Source organism: Psittacula echo (assembly GCF_963264785.1).
Source record: "Psittacula echo genome assembly, chromosome: 3".
Lineage (NCBI taxonomy): Eukaryota > Metazoa > Chordata > Aves > Psittaciformes > Psittacidae > Psittacula > Psittacula echo.
The window spans coordinates 3,107,528-3,128,458 of NC_137736.1; the positions used below are offsets into that span (position 1 = coordinate 3,107,528).

Below are 20,931 nucleotides of genomic sequence, written 5' to 3' on the forward strand. Positions count from 1 at the left end.
CGCACTACATGGTCCTAATGGGAAGGGGAATCAGGGCTGCAGGACAGCCGAATGCATGCCAAACCCACCCTCCGTGATCCTCCTTGAGTGTGAGGAGTCCTAGGTCAAGGAGTGCTTTGCAGAAACGTACCTAAAAACCTGAAAGAACATAAGAACCTAAAAGAAAATTGCACTGTTCTAAAGATTGTTCAGTATCAAAGCTTTAAACACAAAACATCTTTGTGCGCTTCCTTGAAAAGGATAATGCAGATGTATGGAAGATCGATTATGGTTGTATTAGGTGAATATACATAGTCAACATATATGAATTTACAGATACATTGAGTCTATGTATACTATATAGTTCAATATATAATATGTTAATGAAAGCATCCTGTGACTAACGAGCAACCATTCATATGCCAAATGAATTATACCTGTTCATTTAAACAATACTTCCTTACAGACAAAATGGAGGACTTTGGGAATATATAACCCTTGGAATTTTGTTTTCAGCCTTTATTAATTTGACAGTGAAAAATTATCTTCCAGAGCAGTGTTTGTTGGGGTTTTTTCACTAGCATATGATGGAGTAGACCAGTTGTCTCCATGTCCTTTATGAAGAGTATGGAAATAGTATGTTCATAGATACTTGTAAGAAGCAGTTACGAGAATTTGCTGACAAAGCATTATCCTTTAAATACATCTAATAATGCGAGGGAGAAAGAGTGTCTTAGAGGATCCATCACGTGTATCGTAGCAAATCTAGGAACTGTGTTGGACAAAATGCTTTACCCCGCAGCTAAATGCAGTGCAAGGCAGAGCTTGGGACTGACTGAGCAGGTGGAAAGGATTGAGGCTGCCCTGTCTTGCTCCTTAAATCTTCTGCTGCAGTGATGGCTCTTGTCAGGTGCAGTGCATAAATTGCTGCAGCTAACAGTGACCGGTCAACGTAAAACCCATAGCATTGGCCCTCTGTATTGGGGATAGCTTCTCTGGCCCAATGGTAGCATCAGATCCAAGCTCACAGAATGATCCTGGTGCACATGGGGCAGCCGCTCACGTACGAGTGCCCGCACCCACGCTAAAGAGGCGAGCACACCCCAACAGCTTTATCACTGCCCAGCGCAGGTGCACAAAGCCACGGCTATCTGCAAAGTCCCTGCCACAACAGCAAAAGCAGCGCCACGGGCTCGGGAGAAGCTGGATCCCAGGTGATGAAGGGCTTGCAGGAGCCTTCCATGCGGCCGCCGGTGGTCACACAGGTCCATTAAGCCCTGCAGCCGCAGCCCTCGCTCCCTCTCCTCCGACCCGGTCAGCGGGTGCAGAAAGGGAAGCCAAGCGGCGGTGGCGGCCGGCGCTGCCGGGCGGGCACAGGCACCGCGCGGCCCCGTCCGGAGGCCAAAGCACCTGCCCCGGGCCGCGGTACCGGCGGGGAGGGGCCAGCAGCCGGCAGCCAGTGGCTGCTCGTCCTGCCGCGGTGACGGCGCCGCACCTGTTACATAAAGGGGGCGGGCGGTTGTTACCGGCTCCAACCCCGCCGGGCCTGCTGCTGACGGCCGGGCCTTGCCCGGCCCGGCTCCTCGGGCACGGGATGAGGTCGCCGGCCGGGAAGCAAGGCGGCCGGCGACGGCGGCGAGGAGCCGTGGCGGACAGTAACGCGGACTGGATGGGCTCGCTGCCGGCGGCGCTGCGCTCCTACCCGCTCTCCAACCTGGCTATCCCGGGTAGGGCGGCGCGGCGGGGAGGGGTTGTCTGGGTGCCGGAGACGCTGGGGCCTAAGCCTGGGCCTGCGCCCGCCGGGGTGACCCTAGGCTGGGGGGGACTGGCTTTGGGGAGAGTCGTTTGCCCCCGTAGGGATGTGCTCGGCGCTGTCCGCGGGGTGTTTGGCCTCTGTTGGGAGCTGCGGTTGGGTTTAGGCTGGGTCGGAGAGTCCCTGTGTGAGTAAGGGTAACGTGAACCCCGTCGGTTGTGAGAGAGGAAGGAGAGCTTAATCTCGTGTAAACACTGCTGTGAGTCTAACCCGTTGGCCTGCTTGTTTTTACTGGCTTTAAAAGAAGGTAGCTGTGAGCGCTGGAGGTCCTGTTTGAGGTTTGCCAGGTTGTTTAAGCAAGGTTAAAAGTAGGCAGGCAAAAAGGTTTATGTTGACCCTGGCAACTAGAGGTTCACCAAATGGAAACTGCCTTTTTATAGCAGAACCTATGTGAGTTGTCAGACGGGAGAAGAGTGCAGCGTGGTTTTGGAATCATCAAATCGGAGTGTAGTTAAGTTTGGAAGCAATTTATACAGGCTTTCTAACCCCCAGTGCAATGAGTTGTTCAACTAATCCGGTTGCTCAGAGCCCCATCTGACCTGAGCTTGAGTGTTTTAAGGGATGGGGCATCTCCTGCCTTCTGGGCAACTTGTGTGAAGTGTTTCACCACCCTTATTTTAAATTTCTTCCTTATATCTAGCTTCAATTGACCCTCTTTTAGTTTAAAACTATTATCCCTTGTCATATTGCCACAGACCGTACTAAAAAGTCTGCTATAAGTCTGCTTTAGGTACTGGAAGGTTGCTGTAAGGTTTCCACAGAGCCTTTTCCAGGCTGAACAGCCCCAGTTCTCTCAGCATTTCCTCATAGGATATTCTTCATTAGGATGTTATTGGCCAGTATAGGAAATTGACCAGGGTAAGTGTCATCACTTCTAGTTCATGAATGGGTAAACTGATAAATGAGGAAGACAACAGATGGCCTTAAACTTATTCAGGAGTGGGCTGACTTTCCATCTGTAAATGGCTAAAAAAACCCCTCTAATATTGCTTGTAGATGTCAATAGGGAAGACTATATGGGCAGCTATTGTAGCAGCTCATTCTAATAATGAATATTAGACTCTGGCTGCTACTGGTACAGGCTTGATTTTCATGGCAGTGCTTTAGCTTTGTCAAAATCCTTTGGGTAAATGTTAAGTAGAGGACATGTTTTGGGTGCATGTTATATAGAGACAGTTCTCTAGAAATGAGTAAGTTCCTTTTTTGTGCCAGCAGAGATAGCCGAAAGGTATTTCAAGCATGTAGAAAAGGGGCTATGGGCCTCCCGTGAGGTAGGTACTACAGCACTCACTACTGCTTCGTTTGAAGTAGTAGTCAAAAAAGGGAGATGAAGGTTGCACCTCAAGTGAGAAGTGTTTTTGTCTGTGCTTAAGGACTGTTTGTCCCTCTCTGGGTGCATTTACTTCCTGTGCTGGAGTGACAAACTCAGCTGGTTTGCTTTTGTTTGGGTTTTTGGTGGTTTGGGTTTTTGGTTTTCTTCTCCTGACTCCCAGTCACTCTTTGTAAACAGGAACAGAGATTTAACTCTAGAACTTGAAACCCTGAAACTGATTTTAGCTTGAGATAAAGCCAGCATTCAAACCCATAAAACTTGGTTAGCTTTTCTTGTTTGGTTTTTTTTGTACTTCACACTTTGGGAAAAGGCAGCATTTGAAAAATAAAATGATACTAATCCCTTTTTTTTTTTCTAAAAAGGACAAAATGTTGGTGTGATGGGGCTATTCCAAGTGAAAAAAATTGGTAGTATACACAGAGAAGAAACTGGTTAGGTTATATTGTGTGATGTTTAAGTGGGAAAGTCTTAACTCCTTTGTATGATGCTAAGTATGTCTGGCTCTTACTTGCAATCAGTTCTGCTTTTGGAGGTGCTTATTTTCAGTTGCTTTAAAAAAGATAGCTGTGACATCTGGGGTCCTTTTTAACCCACATGATTCTACGATTCCCCGGGCTATTTAATGTGGTCTAAGTCATGCTACCTGAGGGCACAGAAAGTCATTATTTGCTCAGTCCTTAGAATCAACTGGTAGCAAATGATGTTTAAGTCAGGTATTTCATAAAGTATGTCAGTTTGGTGTTTATGTGATGATTTAACTGTCTTCAAAATGGAGAGAGACTTTGGAGTATTCAGGGCCATCTTCCAAAGCTTGAGCTTTTCTGCTGTTTCTATTGGAAAAGGAACTGAAACTGTAGGCAAAATGCTAAACCAGTATGGTCTTGTCCAAGGAAAAGAGATGAGGTTTTCTGTGCAGTTTTCTGAGAGAAGCTATCTTTCATGATGAGAAACTGTCAAATATCAAGTAACCATAATGTCATCAACTTACATGCATGCAATATAGCCAACCCAGCTAAAGCACCTTCAACTGATGACCTTGTGTGAAACTCTAGAGGGTTTTGTCTTAATTATACTCCAGGCTAATCCTCTTTGAATGTGGGTTTAAAAATGAACTCTTAACCATTTTGATTGCAAACATGGCTCTTGGCAGGGCTTTGTATAATATTTGTTTAATTGGAAGCTGCTTTACTGCAAGTGATTGTATGAAATCACATGCAACTGTGACACTTGTTATACTTTCCTTGGCCATATTTTGATCTGCATCCTGTTGTCTTATTTCTCTGTTGAGAAATGGAACACAGGAGAAAGCTGCTGTGCTCTTGCTGATCCGCTTTTGAAGTAAATCAGCTGTTTCAAAGAATTTTGCTGTAGAAGCCTAGCTTGTTTGTTGCTTGTACTTGCATTCTGTTAATTCATAGCACTGTGGCATGTCCAACTTATACTGTTTTCCTCAAACTACTTGTCTAAGTAATTTTTGCTGTATTGTAAAGAACTAGGTGCTAAGATTTGCGAAATCTTTATGCTTCTGAAGATCCAGCACCGTTTTCCAGTTTTGTCAAGCTTTTACATGAATTCTTGTATGAGGACAGGTGAAACACTTGTTGTGTCTCAAGGTCCTTTCTTTCTGAGATCATGAGCTTGTGCGTGTTATTTTGAGACAGCAAAGGAGTCTAGCAGATGTTCACTGCCAAATATCAGTGTTTGCTTATCGAGTGTTTTATTAGTCCAGGCTCCAAGCTGCTGAATGAATGTGATGAGCGGAAGAGTAGCCAGTTCAGTTTTCTTTTAGGTCTTGGTAATAATGCATTTCCTTAACCCTCTCTGGCTTATTCCATCCTTGAATGATTAAGAGCCATAATGTAACAGGTAGGTGTACTTCGCAGTTTTCGACCAAACTGTATCCCTAGATTGGCTCCCATTCTGGTGAGGGTGGGTAGCTGTGAGGCTTTTTTTACCCAGTACTGATTTTCTTTCCTTGTCTCTCAAACAAAAGCTATGATCATTTAGGTAGGGATCCAGTGCTGCTTGCAGGATCACTCAGAATAGTTGTGGGTGCCCTTTCATAATACCGGCAAGCTAATTAAATGCCTCTTCTGTCCCCTGCCTTCTCTACTCCTACAAGTCTGAAAGTGTATGTTCATCAAGCTAGCCTGATTGGAAGGCTTTTCTGTGTTGATGATGATATAGGGGGATTTTATTTAGACAAGTGTTCCTGTAAGAAAAACCTTGAAACAAGTGTTTATGGGATGGGCAAGCCCCAGGATGGATGCTGGAGCGTGTGGGTGTCTTGCGGGTACATGAAGGTTAACCTGATGTGGTGCTGCAGATGTAGGCAGGACACAACAGGTTGAATGGCTGTATTTAGATGACATGGGATTTCATATAGCTTTGGGGAAACACCTGCTGTTGGTAACAGTTAGGTTCAGTTGGGGAACAATTAATTTGAATCTGAATTAAGGTCAGGTTGTTTGGAGTTACTGAAGAAAAGAGCTGAAAAACAGAGGACTTGGTGGGGGGGAAGTAAAATGTTTTACTTGAGCACTTTGAAGTGTGATAATAAGAAAAGCAAAACCCTACCTTATACCAATGTTTTTGCCCTGGAGTGTAAGATGGCTGTTTTGATCTTGGAAAGATAAATGTTTCTCTGTTAATTAAATTTTGTACATGTGAGAATGACCTGTAACACCACCAAAAGTCAACTGTTTAGATGCTGTACATGTAGAGCTGAATGTCGTTAGGCATGTTGCTCCCTTGGGGTGGAATGTGCAGGCAGGGCAGCCTCTCTATCTGGGGGAGGTAGAACAGCTCTTCAGTCATGGTATCTGATGGTGCACGGATGACAGAACCTTTTCTGTCATCTTCTAGTGATGCCAGCTGGTGTGTTGGCTCTTCTTCCAAAAGCCTGTGGAAGGATGGCGGGGATCTCATTGCAAAGTAATGCAGAGCTGTTGCTGTCTGCATCAGGGTGGATGGTTGGTGGAGAGTTCTGTGGGATGCTGGGTTATGGGTGGCTGGAGGTGATGGAAAAGATGAGCTTTGCAGTTTTAAAAGCAATTTTATAATGGAGAAAATCATATTGGTTCAAGTATGGTTAAAATAAGATCATACAAGAGAATTTCAGTAGTTGCTAAACATGTCTTTAACTTGACTGTTCACTGATCTCTGAGGAGAAATGTGTCTGTGGCCTTCTAAAATAGGAAGTCTTTGTCTTTTGCTCCAAACTACAGCACTAGTGAAGCTGCATTATTTTTCCACTGTGACGCACGCACTCTTTTCATTAACTTTCTGACCAACTTTTAATTGAATAACTTTTCAGAGTTTGTTCATGGTAGTGTCGGTATGACTGTGGCCAAAACTTTCAGTACTATAACATGCTGCTGTTACTGCCCTTCTCTGGGAAGATCTCCCCAAAAGCCTGAGGCAGAAGCCTCACGGTTTTGATCTAAATGATCAAAGGCTTGCAGAATAATCAGCCCTAGAAACAAAGCTGTACAAATACAGCTAGTATTTGAAGTCTTAATGAGGAGCAGCCCTACAAGCCAAGCCCATGGCTAAGCCTAAAGGAGGTATGTTGAGTGTGGAGGTGTTTGATGTGATGACAAGCTGCTGTGAGTGACTGCTGGGTGCTTGCTGTGCTCATGTCTCAGGCACGTGGGGAATACCTGGTGCTGGTGGGGCCCTAGGCATCTCCTGTACATCTCCCTACACACCACCTCTGCTGTCCCAACAGTGTGACTGCTCACCAAAAGCCCAATGGTCTGCTTGCCTTTTAGGTGGCCAAGCAGAACTGAAATGATTCTTAAAAGAAGCAGCCACCCTGTCCACTTAAGAACTGGCCATTAGGATCTTACTAGATTTGGCTGTTTGGTTATTTTTCTCTTTATCTCTGTGACCCTGAGGCGAGCTGCTGAACTTCCCAATGCTGTGGTTTTCTGTGTTCATGGGCTGGTGTGCACTCTGTGTGGGCCTCCTCAGAGGAGAAGTGGTGATGAACTTAAGACTGCATCCTCCTTCCAAACAGTACTGCTTTGGAGTCCTAATTAAAAGGATCATTGAATCAGCTGAACTGGCTGTCTGTTGGGCTAAAGCTCAGAAGGAAGAAATACTTAATGCTCATGTTCTGATTCACAAAGCTTTATTTTTCTTGTCCTTTTAATTGGCAACTACCTGTAAGTGAGGTAGTGATGGTCAGAAGAAAGCATCTGCATAAAAATGGTGATGTTGGATAGGATTTGTTAATGCAGAATTTTCAGGTTGAACTTTTCCTGAGGTATTTTATTACCTTGGTTATCTTCTTGATTGCAGCAGCAAATCTCAGCTCTTGTTCTAGAGAGGCTGTTCAACTGTCTGGATCACTGTATTGATGAGAACACTAATGGAAGCTTTTCTACCCTTCCCAAGTATCAAAGTATCTCCTTTGTACATCCCTATGTGAGTGGTATGGCAGACACTGGGTCTATGCAGAATGTCCCTTAGTAAGCCAGCTTTGGATCTTATGGTTTCAGTTTTTAAAGGGCTGCTGTCATCTATTCTGCCAAAACCCAATTGTTCTCAAAATGCCACAAAATCTTCATCAGACAGTATATGAAGATCTTCATTATTTTTTTAATCAGGAAGAACTTCCATTTTTTGTTAAAATCTATGTCCTGGAGAGTTCAAGTTGTAGTTGAAACAGAGAAAAACAATGTTGGTGTAAGTGGCTGGTGCTCTTGTATGTGGTGTCAGAGTTCCAGTTCACTTGCTCTTCCAGGAAAGATGTAAAATAAAGGAGAAATACTGTATAATGAAAGGAAGAAGTAGTTCCCTAGAGCTTTCTTGAAAGCAAATGTGCCGTTGGTCCACACATGAGTGGTCACAGAAGAAGAATATAGGACCTCAAACTGCAGGGTGTTTATTCTGTTAAGATCAGGAAGATACATGCAGGCTTTGAAGTGGTAGGCCTGTATTGCCACTTTTTGCTTTCCCAATGCAGATAGCTGAGGTTGCTGATAAATGGGAAGTCACTGTTAAATCACAAAACCACCTTAATGGCATTAACTCTATCCAGTGCCAAATGGACTTCTTCTGGCTGGAAAGTAAAGCTAACTACCATTCGATATTGCCTGAGGGTGTTTTAAACGGTCCTTTTTCTCCTTTTTGCTTTGTTCCCCTTTTCTTACTCCCCCATTCCACCTCCACCCCTGAAAGGGGCAGTGGGGGAAATCAGGGTAATTATTTTATAAGGAGATGATTTCCTAAGAGGATTTGATCTGTACTAGGCTTTGTCTTCCCCACTGGGATTGCATTAAGAATACCTAAGGAATTATTTTAGGATTCTAATAAAATATAAGCATCTGAATAGTTTTGGATAATTATCAGTGGCAATGTTGTTATTTCTGACTTGCCTCCTTTTGCTGGGCAAAATAATAGCAAGTATTGGACTTGCTTTCCATCAGTGAAGAGCTTTTAAGATGTTAATCTTTTGATTAGGAAATCTGGCTTGTTAATGACGTGAATCCTGAGGACTTCTGGGCTCTCAGAGACACATTTGTTTATCCTGGTTTTCCTCTCAGTTCTGGCATACACAGGACGTTTGGTTTAGCAGAGCGCTTGTGGGATAGCTTTAACTTGCTAGCGCTTGCATCCTGTGTTTTTGGAACTTGATTACTGCGCTTCTAAGGTGTCTTAGCTATGTAATGTTTGCTATGCTATGTCATGTGTGGTGTTCTGTGTAATATATGGGGAATGTGCTTCGTCGAGTGAGCAAAGCTTGCTCTAGGAAGTTTGGCATCGCTTCAGCGAGGGTGATTGTTTGTCCATAAATGATCCGTCAGTTCTTTTAGGCAGTGGGTACAGTATGTGACCCTTGCTTCTTATGAATGTTTAACATAACACAAGAGGTTTTCTTGCCTTTTTTCATTCCATTCATATAAAGATCAAATTATTCTGATCTAGTTAAACTCATTGACAGTGCAGTCTCCTGGTCTTTTGGTTTCATTTATTGTTTCTTGGTTAGCTAGACTTTTTGCAGGCTAAGCGGCATGTTAGTAAGCATGTTTGTGTCTGAGGGGGAAATAAAGGGAGGTTTTGCCTTGTTTTCAATTAATTGGGAGTGTATAAATTATGTTCTGTGCTGGAAGATATCTGCACTTTGCATTCTATGTGGTCATACCTTTAACATCCCTTAAAGGTAAACTTAACAAGCTTGCAAAAGGGTGTAAGAGTTGGCGAGATGGTGCTTGTTCCCATCTACGCACCGCAACTGTATATGCAGAAACTACTGGTGTGCAAACAAAGATAATATGAAGTCATACAACTAGTAATTGTTGAAATTCAAGGCTTACTAACTTTCCATTGATGAGTGTCATTTGTTTGAGCTACACCATGGGTTAGTTTGACTTATCTGTGACTAAGTAGCATGAGGAATAGAAACACTGGGAAGTTAGACTCTGCTGTAGATGTGATGATAAAAGGCTGCTTTCTAACAATCAGCACAAAGACTTCGACAAAAAAGAAAGTCATTCTGAACACTGAAATGCAATCTATTTAACATGCAAATTCAATTAAGAAGTGATCTGTATAACACACAATTAACTTGAGAAATTAGTGTAAGGAGAATAAAAAGAAGTTTAAAGATATAATTAAAAATTAATCCACAGTTGCACTCACTGGGATAAATTTAAGAGGACTAGCCATAATCTTAACCATCTGGCATCTGGAAGGTGCTTCTTTAATACTACTCTAACAATATCATAGCCTTTGATAGTTAAGTGTCTGGGCATTTGATGGAATATGACTGTTTTCCTTGAAGCCTTCCGGTCTTTGTCGGATGGAAGGAAAACCAAAATAGAGCAGTGATTGTCTGTTGCTTTCTAAGAGCTGCCAGCTGATTAGCAGTCCCTGATCTTTCTTTGTGTGGACTCTTTCAGGATTAAATTTAGCACTTGCTGCTTTATGCTGTGCATCTTCAGCCTGTTGGAAGCAATGGGCAAATCATCATTGCTTTATTTCCTGTGTTTAGCTTGCTTTTGTGGGAAGAGGTGAGTATCCAAGTGATGCCATGTCACTGGAGCAGTTCAGTAAAGCTTGCAATCTGAATGCTAATCCATTCTTATGTACAGTGACTTTCAGTGAGCTGCATGTGCAAGAACATGCCCCTGGGGTTGTGTCCTCTGTTTGCCTAAAGGACAGCAAAGACAAAGTTTCTTGGCTTTTCTTTGCTTTTTGATTTCCATTCTTAGGTAGAGGTTATAAATACCTGGGTTCATTAGTTGCATTGTTCACAGTTAGCAGGTTTAAGGAACAGTTTTAGGGACTCAAGATTGGGTGTTCTTTATATTAAAAATGTCAGGTATAATCTGAAATGTTGTGCTGACAGGACTTCCTGAGCTTATCTTTTGCTTCATTAGAGAAGTGATCAATGACACTGGGGGAGATGGGTGCCATTTGGGTGGTGGGAATACTGACTGCAAATGATTTCTTACACATGGTGAAGGCTTCTGTTCATGTTATGAGAGTTTCGTGATGCTCTGCTCAGGAGCTGCCAGCCTTGTTGCTGTTAGTGTGCATGAATGCTACAGCATCTGATTATCTTCACACTTCCTTGTGTTAGATGTGAATTGCAAATGTTATTAGGAGCTCTAACACTGAGCTGCAGACAAAATGGGGCTGATCTGCTCTGTGCTTCCGGTGAAGGCTCTAGCCTCTGCATTTGAAATTGTACAGAGTTGGGTTGGTTTAGGTTATGCTTTTACAAAAGCAGTCGTGCTGTATCGGCACCAGTGTGGCTCTTGCCATAGCTATGGTATGGCTGGGCCTTTGGTCTTGTTTAGGGGGTAGAATGAAGGAGAGCAGGGATTATATTGACATCATGATGCAATCAGCTTAGCATGTAGCTTAACATCACAGCTAAGCTATATTGAAAGCCAGTGACTGAGCTGGTAACAGCACAGTGATCTTGAGTTAAAGAAGGGTCTGGTGGATGATGTATAGCCTCACTTAACTCTTACCTCGCTGCCCAACAAGTATCAAGTGTTGTTGCTTCAGGTTTTCAGTCTGCCTTCTTTCTGCTTGCCAAAACAAAAATGTTCTGGGTCTGGGTTCGGCCCAGATACTTCTCACAGTCTGTGGCTGGCCTTCTGTAAATGGCCATTGATAATCCAATTGAATTTCTGCTGTTCCTTCCAGCCTCAGTATTGATGATGCTCCCCTGTCCTTCTTAGGACGTGGTCTTCTACCAACCATGAAAAGGAGAGCTTATTTGTTTAGATGCTCCTGTTTGCGGTTCAGTTGTAGAAGACTGAATGGAAAGGCCTGTGAGAGGTATGCTTTTCAAACACTGAAGAGTTCATGAAGAATTCACTGAATTAGTTTCAATGGTCATTCATAAAGTCTGAAAACTAACCTTCATGGTTTCCTTTCAGTAGTTTTGAGCTAGTAGAAATGGAGCAAGAGTGCATTTTAGGTTGTCGTGAACTGATGTTTTTGCAGACTGTTCTTCCATTGGGATTAAAGAATCCTGACAAGATAATCCAGTTGAGATCATAATCTTGTTTATAGCTCTGACCTTGCATCACGGGCAATGCTTCAGTCTTCTAGTGAGCACTGGTGCACAAATAGAAGATTTGAGTAGAGGTGGCTGTGGGCACCTCAAATGTTGTCTCAAAACTGAGTCACAGATGAGGGCTTTGGGTTTCTAGCGGAGTTGCAGACTGAGGTAGAGGAGGAAATTCTACGTAAGTGCAGTCCCAGAAGGAGGGACAAGAACCCTGGGGCATGAGGAAAGGAAATGCATTTCTGACAGCATGGTGCATGCTCTTTGTACCCCCAAGGCAGCTGGTAAAGGAGCTGCCTGTGGTGCCTGGAGGTGAAGATGCTTTCCCTGTGCTTGAAGTGAGTGTGCAGCTATCAGGTGGGGTTTGGCTCACTGGGGAAACCCTCACCTGCTGCCCTGAAGGAAAAAGGGAGGCAGGGCTGTTAGAGCTCCTTTACATGCTAGGGCTTCACAGGGCAATCATGTCTTAACTGATTGCAGCTTCTTGGCCAGAATGCTGGTGCCTGATGTAAATGGTTAGAAATCCCTGGTAAGCCTCAGTCTGTGGTAGATAGGCTTCTGCCTATCTTTGCTTTATGCTGCTCTATTAGAGAGATAAACTGAGATAAAGTGAGATACACTGCCCTATTATTACTTTTTGTTCTGTTATTGACTTGGATAACCTAGGGATATGGGCTATTTCATTGACTCTGGAGCTGTTGTTTTGAATGAGTTTTGTTTCCATTCACTACTGCGTTTTCAGTTGGAATGTTCTTTAGTAAGCACAAATTTTGTGTGCTCACTGTTGCAGAGAACTGTAAGATGCAGTTTCTCTGCCAAGGTTACAGGTTGTGTTACAGGAACTTGCTCGGACACTCATTATTTAGGCAGGGACTGGTCATTTTGATGGTTGGTCATCTTTTTTGGTGTGTTTTATGTTTGCTGTACTTACAGTCACTCAAAGGCACTGCCAGGACAAGACACACTCATGAGCTTGTTTAATGTGAGCTTGGTATCTAACTACACAGTAATAGTGTTCTACCTCTAAGTTCATCTAGTTCTTGCTCTCTATTCAAGCTATTAATCCTTTTATTAATCCTTTTTTTTATTATCATCTACCATCATGGGGCTTTGGTGAGATGTACTGGTAAGATGGGCATGTACAGATAGATCCCTCTGTCTTTCACATGAATAAAGGTATCTGCTGCAAGGGCTTTGGTGTGTCAGGTCATGATTGGATTTAGCAGGTAGAATGAAAACAGAGCCTCAGATTCTGATAATAAAGCTGGAGTCGTATCTCAGACTAGGCTCTGGGAATGCTTTGGAGGTAGATTGGTTACTTGCAAATAAAGGTAGGATAGAAGGAAGTTTCCCTTTGCCTCTGATGTTTGTCTTATGGTCATGATTTTCAGAGTGCATTGAAATTGGGAGGTCATGTAAGAAAACCATGCATGCTGAGAACCTTAACAGAGCTCTTGTTGTGCAGCTAGGGAAAATTTAAGGTGTGAAGGACAATCTGAAAGACTCACACTTGAGCTTAGCTCTGTGATCCTGCCATGCAGGTGGGACTTTTCAGTTCACTGATAACATGGATGTGTATGTGTTGGGTGAGTCAGTTTTCTATAATTAACTATTCTTGGCTTTTTTTCCCTAGGATCGCATGATTCCTTTAGCTACTGGGTTGATGAGAAGTCTCCTGTGGGACCAGACCAAGCCACAGCCATCAAACGTCTGGCCAGAATTTCTTTGGTTAAAAAGATCATGAAGAAATGGTCAGTGACTCAAAATCTGACTTTCAAAGAGCAGCTGGAAAGTGGGATCCGCTACTTTGATCTTCGGGTATCTTCCAAACCTGGGGAAACAGGACAAGAGATTTACTTCATACATGGCTTGTTTGGCATTAAAGTACGGGATGGGCTGAAGGAAATTAACACCTTTCTTGAGCAGCACCCCAAGGAAGTTATCTTCTTAGATTTCAATCACTTCTACGCCATGGATGACAACCATCACTTCTTCTTAATCAACAGGATCCGCTCAGCTTTTGGATCCAAACTTTGTTCCGTTGAATGTGTAGAATATGTGACTTTAGAATACATGTGGGAGAAGAAATACCAGGTAGGGAAAAGGCTGTGTAATGTTTTTTCAAACCCGAAAGGTTTAGATTTAAATACAGAAGCTGGGTGTCATTCTCACTCAGAGGTACTGGAGCAAGGATGCTGCTGACAGTCATATTTGAAGCCTGCTAGGGCCTCCTTTATGTAGTGTGCATCTTTCCCTTCACTTACGCATGGCTGTGTAGCCCCTCCATCCAGTGTCTGTCTTCCGAGCATGTTAAGTAAATGGTAGCATCCTTGAGTCTTGTGCTTCTTACATATAGCTTTCTCTTCTGGAAGAGCATCTTGTGCTCAGTTGTGTTGGTGAGGATTTGATAACCTGTCACCTTTTAGGCCCGTGTGAAGCACATAAGCTTTGATGTGGCTAAGGTATGGTACAGAATTTCTTAGCTCCTTTGCTGCCTTCCGTATCGGTAGCAGGAAGGTTAAGCACATCTCTGTGGTGACGGCTCCCATGCATGCATGCAAGTTGAGAACAGGGTTTCAGCAATGGCACATAGGTCTTAAACTGTAAAAATACATGAAGCTTTGAGTATTCTTTCTGAACTGATGCTGTCAGTCCTAGGGTCCAAAATTGATCATATAAGCTTGGGTGTATTGTGGTTTAGACCCAGCCAGTAACTCAGCACCATAGAGCTGTTGGCTCAGCCATGTGTCCCCTGTCATGACCCCTGCCCCTGAGTGGGATGGGGAGGAGAACTGACAGAGTGTAGACCCCATTGGTTGAGATAAGAACAGTTTAATGATTGAAGTAAAATACAGTGATGATGGAAAGAATGCCAACTATAGCAATTATGATGGTAATAGGAAACAAGAAGAGAAGGACTGAAAGCTCAGAAGACACAAATGATGCACAATACAATTGCTACCCACTCACTGGCCCATACCCAGCCTGATTTGAGCAGTGATAGGTCCCTTCTAGGTAACTCCTCCTAGTTTTATACTGGGTATGATGTGCTGTGGCATGGAATACCCCTTTTTCTAGTTTGGATCAGGTGTTCTGTCTCTGCTACTTCCTGGTTTCTTGTGCCCTTACTCACTGGCAGAGCATAAAAGACAGAAAAGTCCTTGATAGGGCTAAGTGCTGCTGAGCAACAACTAAAACATCAGTGTGTTACCAGCATTGTTCTCAGACTGAAGCCAAAACACAGCAGTGAGGCAGATACTGGGAAGAAAAATAACTTGTACCTGAAACCAGGACAGGGTGTTAATGAAAGGTGTTGCATTCTGAAGCTATCTTCTTAAAGGGCACCACCTTACAAAGCATAAAATACTGACTTTTGATTTAGAAAAGAATTTGATGGCAGTAAGACTGACTTGGGCATCTCATGCAGGAAGTGTGAGTGGAATGCTGTTAGGCCAGTCAGCCTGGTACTTTCAAACCACTTAGTAGTAGTTACACAGAAAATGGCAAGGCTGCTAAAAATCTTTAACTTCCAGTATGGACGTAATAGCCTATGACAGTGCTCTGAAATGCTTTTAAGCTGAATTCTTTGAATGACATTTCAGTATATTCTTGGCAACTGTTTCATCTTAAACTGGTGACCCATAAAGCCTGAAGCCATGTTGTTTTCACAGCTAACCAAACTGATCTCTCTTTTCTTTCTTGGCAATAGCACAACAAACCTGCTGACACTAGTAATTAAGGAGCAGCTTTATGCTTGGTCCTTTTTTCGCTGCTGTATTTGATAAGCATAAACCAATGCAACATGATGGTTTAATCTAAATAATGTAGTTGTGAAATTTTGTTCATTTCTCCTTTTTCTTTGTTCTGTTAGGTTCTTATATTCTACCACTACCCTCTGTGTCAGGAATACTCCTTCCTGTGGCCAGGGAATAAAATGCCGGCACCATGGGCTAATACAACCAATGTGCACAAACTGTTACAGTTCCTGGAGACCACGCTAGAGGAACGAAGTTGTTATGGGACTTTTCATGTTTCTCAAGCAATCCTCACACCTCGAGTGAGAACTATTGCAAGGAATCTAATTCGTGGTCTGAAGAACACACTTGTTCATAGGTAAGGACTTGTCTTGCTTTCTCAGTTCTTTACTTACATTTCCTGTTGAAAGAGGCCCTGAATAGGACCGATACTGTGAAATGTTTGTATAGAAGTAAGACTTGCTGAAAGCATGCAGTTTGGCTTCATTATTGCTAGAAAGAGATGTTTCCAGTAATTAAAAGTAGTTATTGAAAATAATAAAGTAACAGGGTGTATGTGTATATATATAACTGTGCTTCCTAGTAATTTGAGCTCTTCCTGAATGTGATATGATTTCATAAAGCATGGGCTGGACCTGTTGTTTCAAACCAGTAACTCATTCCAAGTTCTATGAACTTGAACTTGGGGGGGGTGGGGGGGGGGGATCCTTGTGCCTTAGAGGCAGAATGCCTATCTGTGGGCTCAGTTTTGCAGTTGTCTGTACCACTTTATGTCAGTGCTTTCAGTAATGGCCAAAAATATGTGACCTGGGGCTTTTTTATCTTGGCTTTTTTTACCAAGTATTAGGTTAACAATCTGACTTTTTTGTGCCACTGACTGTTGTGCAATTAATTTGCCCATAAGATCATTAGAGTGTTTTGTTCTGAGTAGCACAGAATGCCAGTGATTTTTAATGGTGTTAACAACATGACCAGTATAGGTTCCATGTTTACCTTATTTTATGTGTTATCAACATGTAGCTTGTTGGCTAAAAACTGCCAGAACTGAGAAGTCCTGCTGGGATCTGGTCTCCTGGCTCACTGTGTAATACTGCCTTGTTTGATGTCACTGAAAGTTTATTGTGCCATAATGATATGAAGTTCTAAATTACACTTAAAAAGGTCTAATTTGGTCAGCAGCTGAGCTTAATACTAAGCAGTGGGATAAACACACATCCAGTTTATGTTCCATTTGAGAGTTGTTGGCCACTTTAGAAGTAATTACAGTAGTACTGATTTGATGCCGAAGTCAATACAAGTTAGTGTCTTAAAAATCCTTTCTAAAAATAACAGGTGTTGTGCTTTTACAGTCACAAAAGGGAAGAAAGTAAATTCCAGGTGAAGTATAAATCATGGAGTTTTCAGTTTCTTTCCTGTTTACAGACATGAATCTAGCAAAAGATAATTAAATCCAAATGATGCTTGGCACAATACATTGAGGTCTCCAGGCTGGCTTGCGCTTCGTCTCTGTGGTCAGCACTGGACGCTAGATGGTGCTCAGCTCCTTTGAGACTGGGTTTAGCTGTCACAAGTTGCACAGATGCAAATTTTCTTGATGGGGATATTGAACAGAAAGCAGGTATGTAACTCATAACTACATACTGTACAGTAAATGTACTTGTCTCATGATTGGAGGAAAGATGGTACTGAATTTCTATCCTTATACTAGTAAAGGGTCATCCGATTTCATGGAATGGGTGAGCAATTTTAAGTGATTCCTAGCGTGGATCTGGACTGCAAACCACTGATAAGCTGCAAGGCTTCCCCTCAGCTGCATCATTACCACTTATTGGAGAGTAAACTGTAAAGATTTAAAATAGATGTTGCAGTTTAGCACAATGGCTCGTATCCATTTACACATGCTAGCTGATTTGTACGTGTCAATCTGTCTTTGCAGTGCTGTGTAGATGTCTGCCTTCTCATATGGGAATCTTGCCTGGAATATGAATATTTAGGTGTTCTTGGGGTCTTCCTAAAGGAGAAATGTGCAACGTTCACACTTAACTCTTAAGTCTGGTTTGTCCCTTGACAGGGACAGTAATTATGCCTTGACTCAAGTTCTCTCTTATATTCCTGGAATAAGAGCTGTGGGGTTTTTTTAGGGTTGTTTTGAGGTTTGTTCTGCCTCATCCTTTTAGCCAACTCACTTGCCTACTGCCTTATTGTAAAGGTTGTTATGTATATTATGGCACTAATTTAAATCTAATATATTTAGTTGCTTGTCTCTATGCTGAAAACCCTGGTGTTTGCCTGGTAAAGTGCAGAAGAAAAAGAAAGCTTGTACAGACTCCTGGCTTGCACTCTGACCAAGAAATTACTTAAAAATTCTACTGTGGGGAGATACTTCAACTCCATTTAATCCAATTTCAGATAGAGCTCACCTTGCTCTGGAAGTTGTGTATGGTGGGATGTTCAACCTCTATAGAGCTGAAGGCTTGATTCTGGTTTGGTTTCCCTGATTTAGTTGCCCTGTGTGAATCTGGAGGTTGAAAGGGGTTTGGTAGAAATGCAGCATGCTGCCCCTGATAACTTCTTTCTGCCCACCCTAAGGCAGCTATCCTTTCCTGCCCACATCTTGAGCAGGTGTAGCCTTGCTTTGCGGTACACTGAAGTCTGCTGTGAAATTAAGCTTTTGATTCAACATATACATGGGTAGAAAGAAACCAGGATGGTGGGAATGGTGGTGCAACATTAAATCCTGAAGCACAGTCTGCTCTGTGCCTGTAGAGCTCACAAATGTTATTTGATTGCATGATAGTTTGGATTGAGGACTGACTAATGTTTCTATTTGGTACCTAAAGATCGCATGCTATGTTAAGAACTCTCCTCATCAGGTAGTTGCGTTTGGGTGGGAGGCCAGGACCTGATCACCAATGTGAGGTGTTAATTTGTGAACAACATGTTGTATTTCAAAGAAGTCGAGTGTGTATAGGGAAGAGTCTCTTTTAACATGTTCTATTTTCTCTATTTCAATTTTTTTAGGAACCTGCCCATGATTTTGAATTGGGTGAAAGCACAGAAGCCGGGTGTTAAGGGTGTTAACATAATTACATCAGACTTTGTGGAGCTGGTTGACTTTGCTGCTACAGTTATTGCACTAAACGATCTCCTTTTAGAAGAGGATGAATCTGCAACTAAATCCTGATTGCTGCATCCCACTAGTGCTTCTCAGTGGACATCTTCGAACTACGCTATACTCATATGTATTAAATGACGCCTGTTGTCAGATCTCTTTATGTGAAAGAAGTTTTCTGGAGGAAATACAGTTAAGCATCACGTACAGCCGGCTCCCTTCTCCCACCAGTGTGTGGGTCTGAGTGGAACAGGAATTGCTGTCTGAGTGCTGTTCTATGTCTGTCTGTGGCTATGTGTTTGACTAAGTTGTGCACACATCTGCTGCGGTATCTGCCTGCCAACAAGAGGCTGGCCTCTGGGGCAGATGTACAAGATGATGGTGCATGTCTCCATGGTGACTGGACTCACCGTGCCCCGATGTGTGCATCCTCCTTATTTCTCCAGGCCAGGGCTCAACCAAGGATTACTGCTGATCCCTTAGCTGCGGTGTGACCAGCCTCACCAACACAATATTTTCCTGGGCCACCTCAGGCATAGCTGGGCTCTGCTGGAGGTTACTGCTGTATTTATTGCACTGTTTTAGATGCTACCTCTTGACTTGCTTGAAGGAGCAGTATTGCTCTTGTTCAGGGGGAAGCTGTTATCCTGTGTTGAATATCTTAACTGTCTGTTGGGCCTGAGAGGCTAAGGCTTTGCTGTGCTCTGCTTCTACAGAATCTAAGTTCTTCTGGACGTCTTTATTTCATTTCAATCCTTTAATGTATTTATTGCAACTATGTTGAATTGTGTTTATTTTGGCATTATTAAGAATATTTCAGTCTTCACTTTGAGGATTATAACTGTCAAGTCTGAATTCCTGTTGAGACATTTGAGAAACCACAGCTCAACCTTTCTTGTTTGCTTGCTGGTCATTGGTTTTATATATTTCCATCCATTGAGTTTTCATTGGGGGAAGTCTCTTGTCCAGACAGCCTTCCTCTAGCAGGAGGGTGGGCTAAGTGGGAGTTCACTTGGTATGCAGAGAATCGGTGCTGACAGGGACTGTTCAAAACTCCCAGTATTTCTCTCTGTGACTTGCAATGTGACAGTGAATTCTCTCATGGACCCCAAAAGTTGTGCTTGTACTTAGAGCTACAGCTGTGGGGGGGAACGCTCCCCAGCCTGCAGCCACTTGTGATGAGGTGATAGTCACACAAGCACAGACAGGCATCAGTGCTGCTTCTTTCTGTAGTCATACTCATTTTGTGATGAGTCACAACAGAACATGACTGTGTGCTTGAGCAAATGCGGTCATGTGTTGTACTTATCAGCATTTAATTGACTAGCTAATAGCAGTCCTACAGTCTGATTTATCTTTGGTTTAAAAGAAAACAACATACAAGTGACTGATTAGCAGATGCTTCTCTGCTCAATCATCTTCCTAAAGCGGTTGTTGGTGCACTAATTACTGAGCAATTATGATTTGGTATTAATCTGCAATGGGATGGTTTGTCTTCATAGCTATTTTCTTCAAAGCAAGAGTGAATCTCCAGATCTATTCCGCTGTTGTATCCTGTATCTACCATCATGGTCTCAAAACACAGAAAAAAAAACCCAATACCTCTCTGCTTGTCACAAACCCTGATCTCAGGATAGGATTATCTACAAGTTCTCAAACCTTCCATGTGAACCATGAGTTCTGAGCAGACTGTAGTCTGAGTTACCTGTTTGTCGCATGGTTTTCATTAGAGTTCCTTGAATTCTTTAAACTGAATCCTTTTACTAAAGGAGTTGGGAGGGAGTGTCTGTCTCTCAAGCTGTCTTTCTCTTTTCCTCTTGTGTTTCAGTGACAGGGGGCAAGTAATGAAAATGAGGTTTTGGGAACTGAAGCTCAAACTTCCAGTTTAAAACTGCCTTTGAAAACCCCAGCAGAAGGTTTGGGTTTGTTGGGTTTTTTTCTCATGGATGAAAGCGTTGGAACCTGTTTTGAACAGCACTGTTTTGTTTGCAAAATTATTTAAAATACCTGGATTTTCCTTAGATGAATTGAGTGTTAACCTATTTTTCTCATGCTCCCAACTGAAACTCCACGGCGGTGTTAAATGTATGGGTTTGGTTTCAGTGGTCTTTTAGCTGCAAGTGGTCGTAGTGCTTAGAACTTGGGAAGAATGTGGCTTGAATGCTGATGAGGCAGAAATAACATGTTTGTAAGGTTTCCTGCAGAGCTGGAGGACAAGGCAAGAAGGTGAAGTGAGTATGATGTTTGTGTTCAACCTTTAACGTATTTTGTACTGTATATATCTACCTCAAAAGAGATTTATCAGGCTTAACCGATATTTATGTTGTGCGAGCACAGTGATGACTGTGGTGTTAGATCTTCTGTTGCATTTATTTGAATAGAGATGTGATGGTTTTAACTCAGGGC

General features: G+C 42.7%; 1 protein-coding gene across 1 annotated transcript; it reads left to right on the forward strand.

Annotated features, from left to right (window-relative positions):
* Positions 1-1,573: 1,573 nt before the first annotated feature.
* On the forward strand, positions 1,574-18,597 carry PLCXD2 (phosphatidylinositol specific phospholipase C X domain containing 2; the record flags this gene model as incomplete). Its single annotated transcript, XM_080613931.1, has 4 exons — positions 1,574-1,706; positions 13,292-13,752; positions 15,530-15,771; positions 18,435-18,597. The coding sequence occupies 4 exons, from the start codon at positions 1,574-1,576 to the stop codon at positions 18,595-18,597; spliced, it is 999 nt and encodes a 332-aa protein (XP_080470057.1).
* Positions 18,598-20,931: the final 2,334 nt, after the last annotated feature.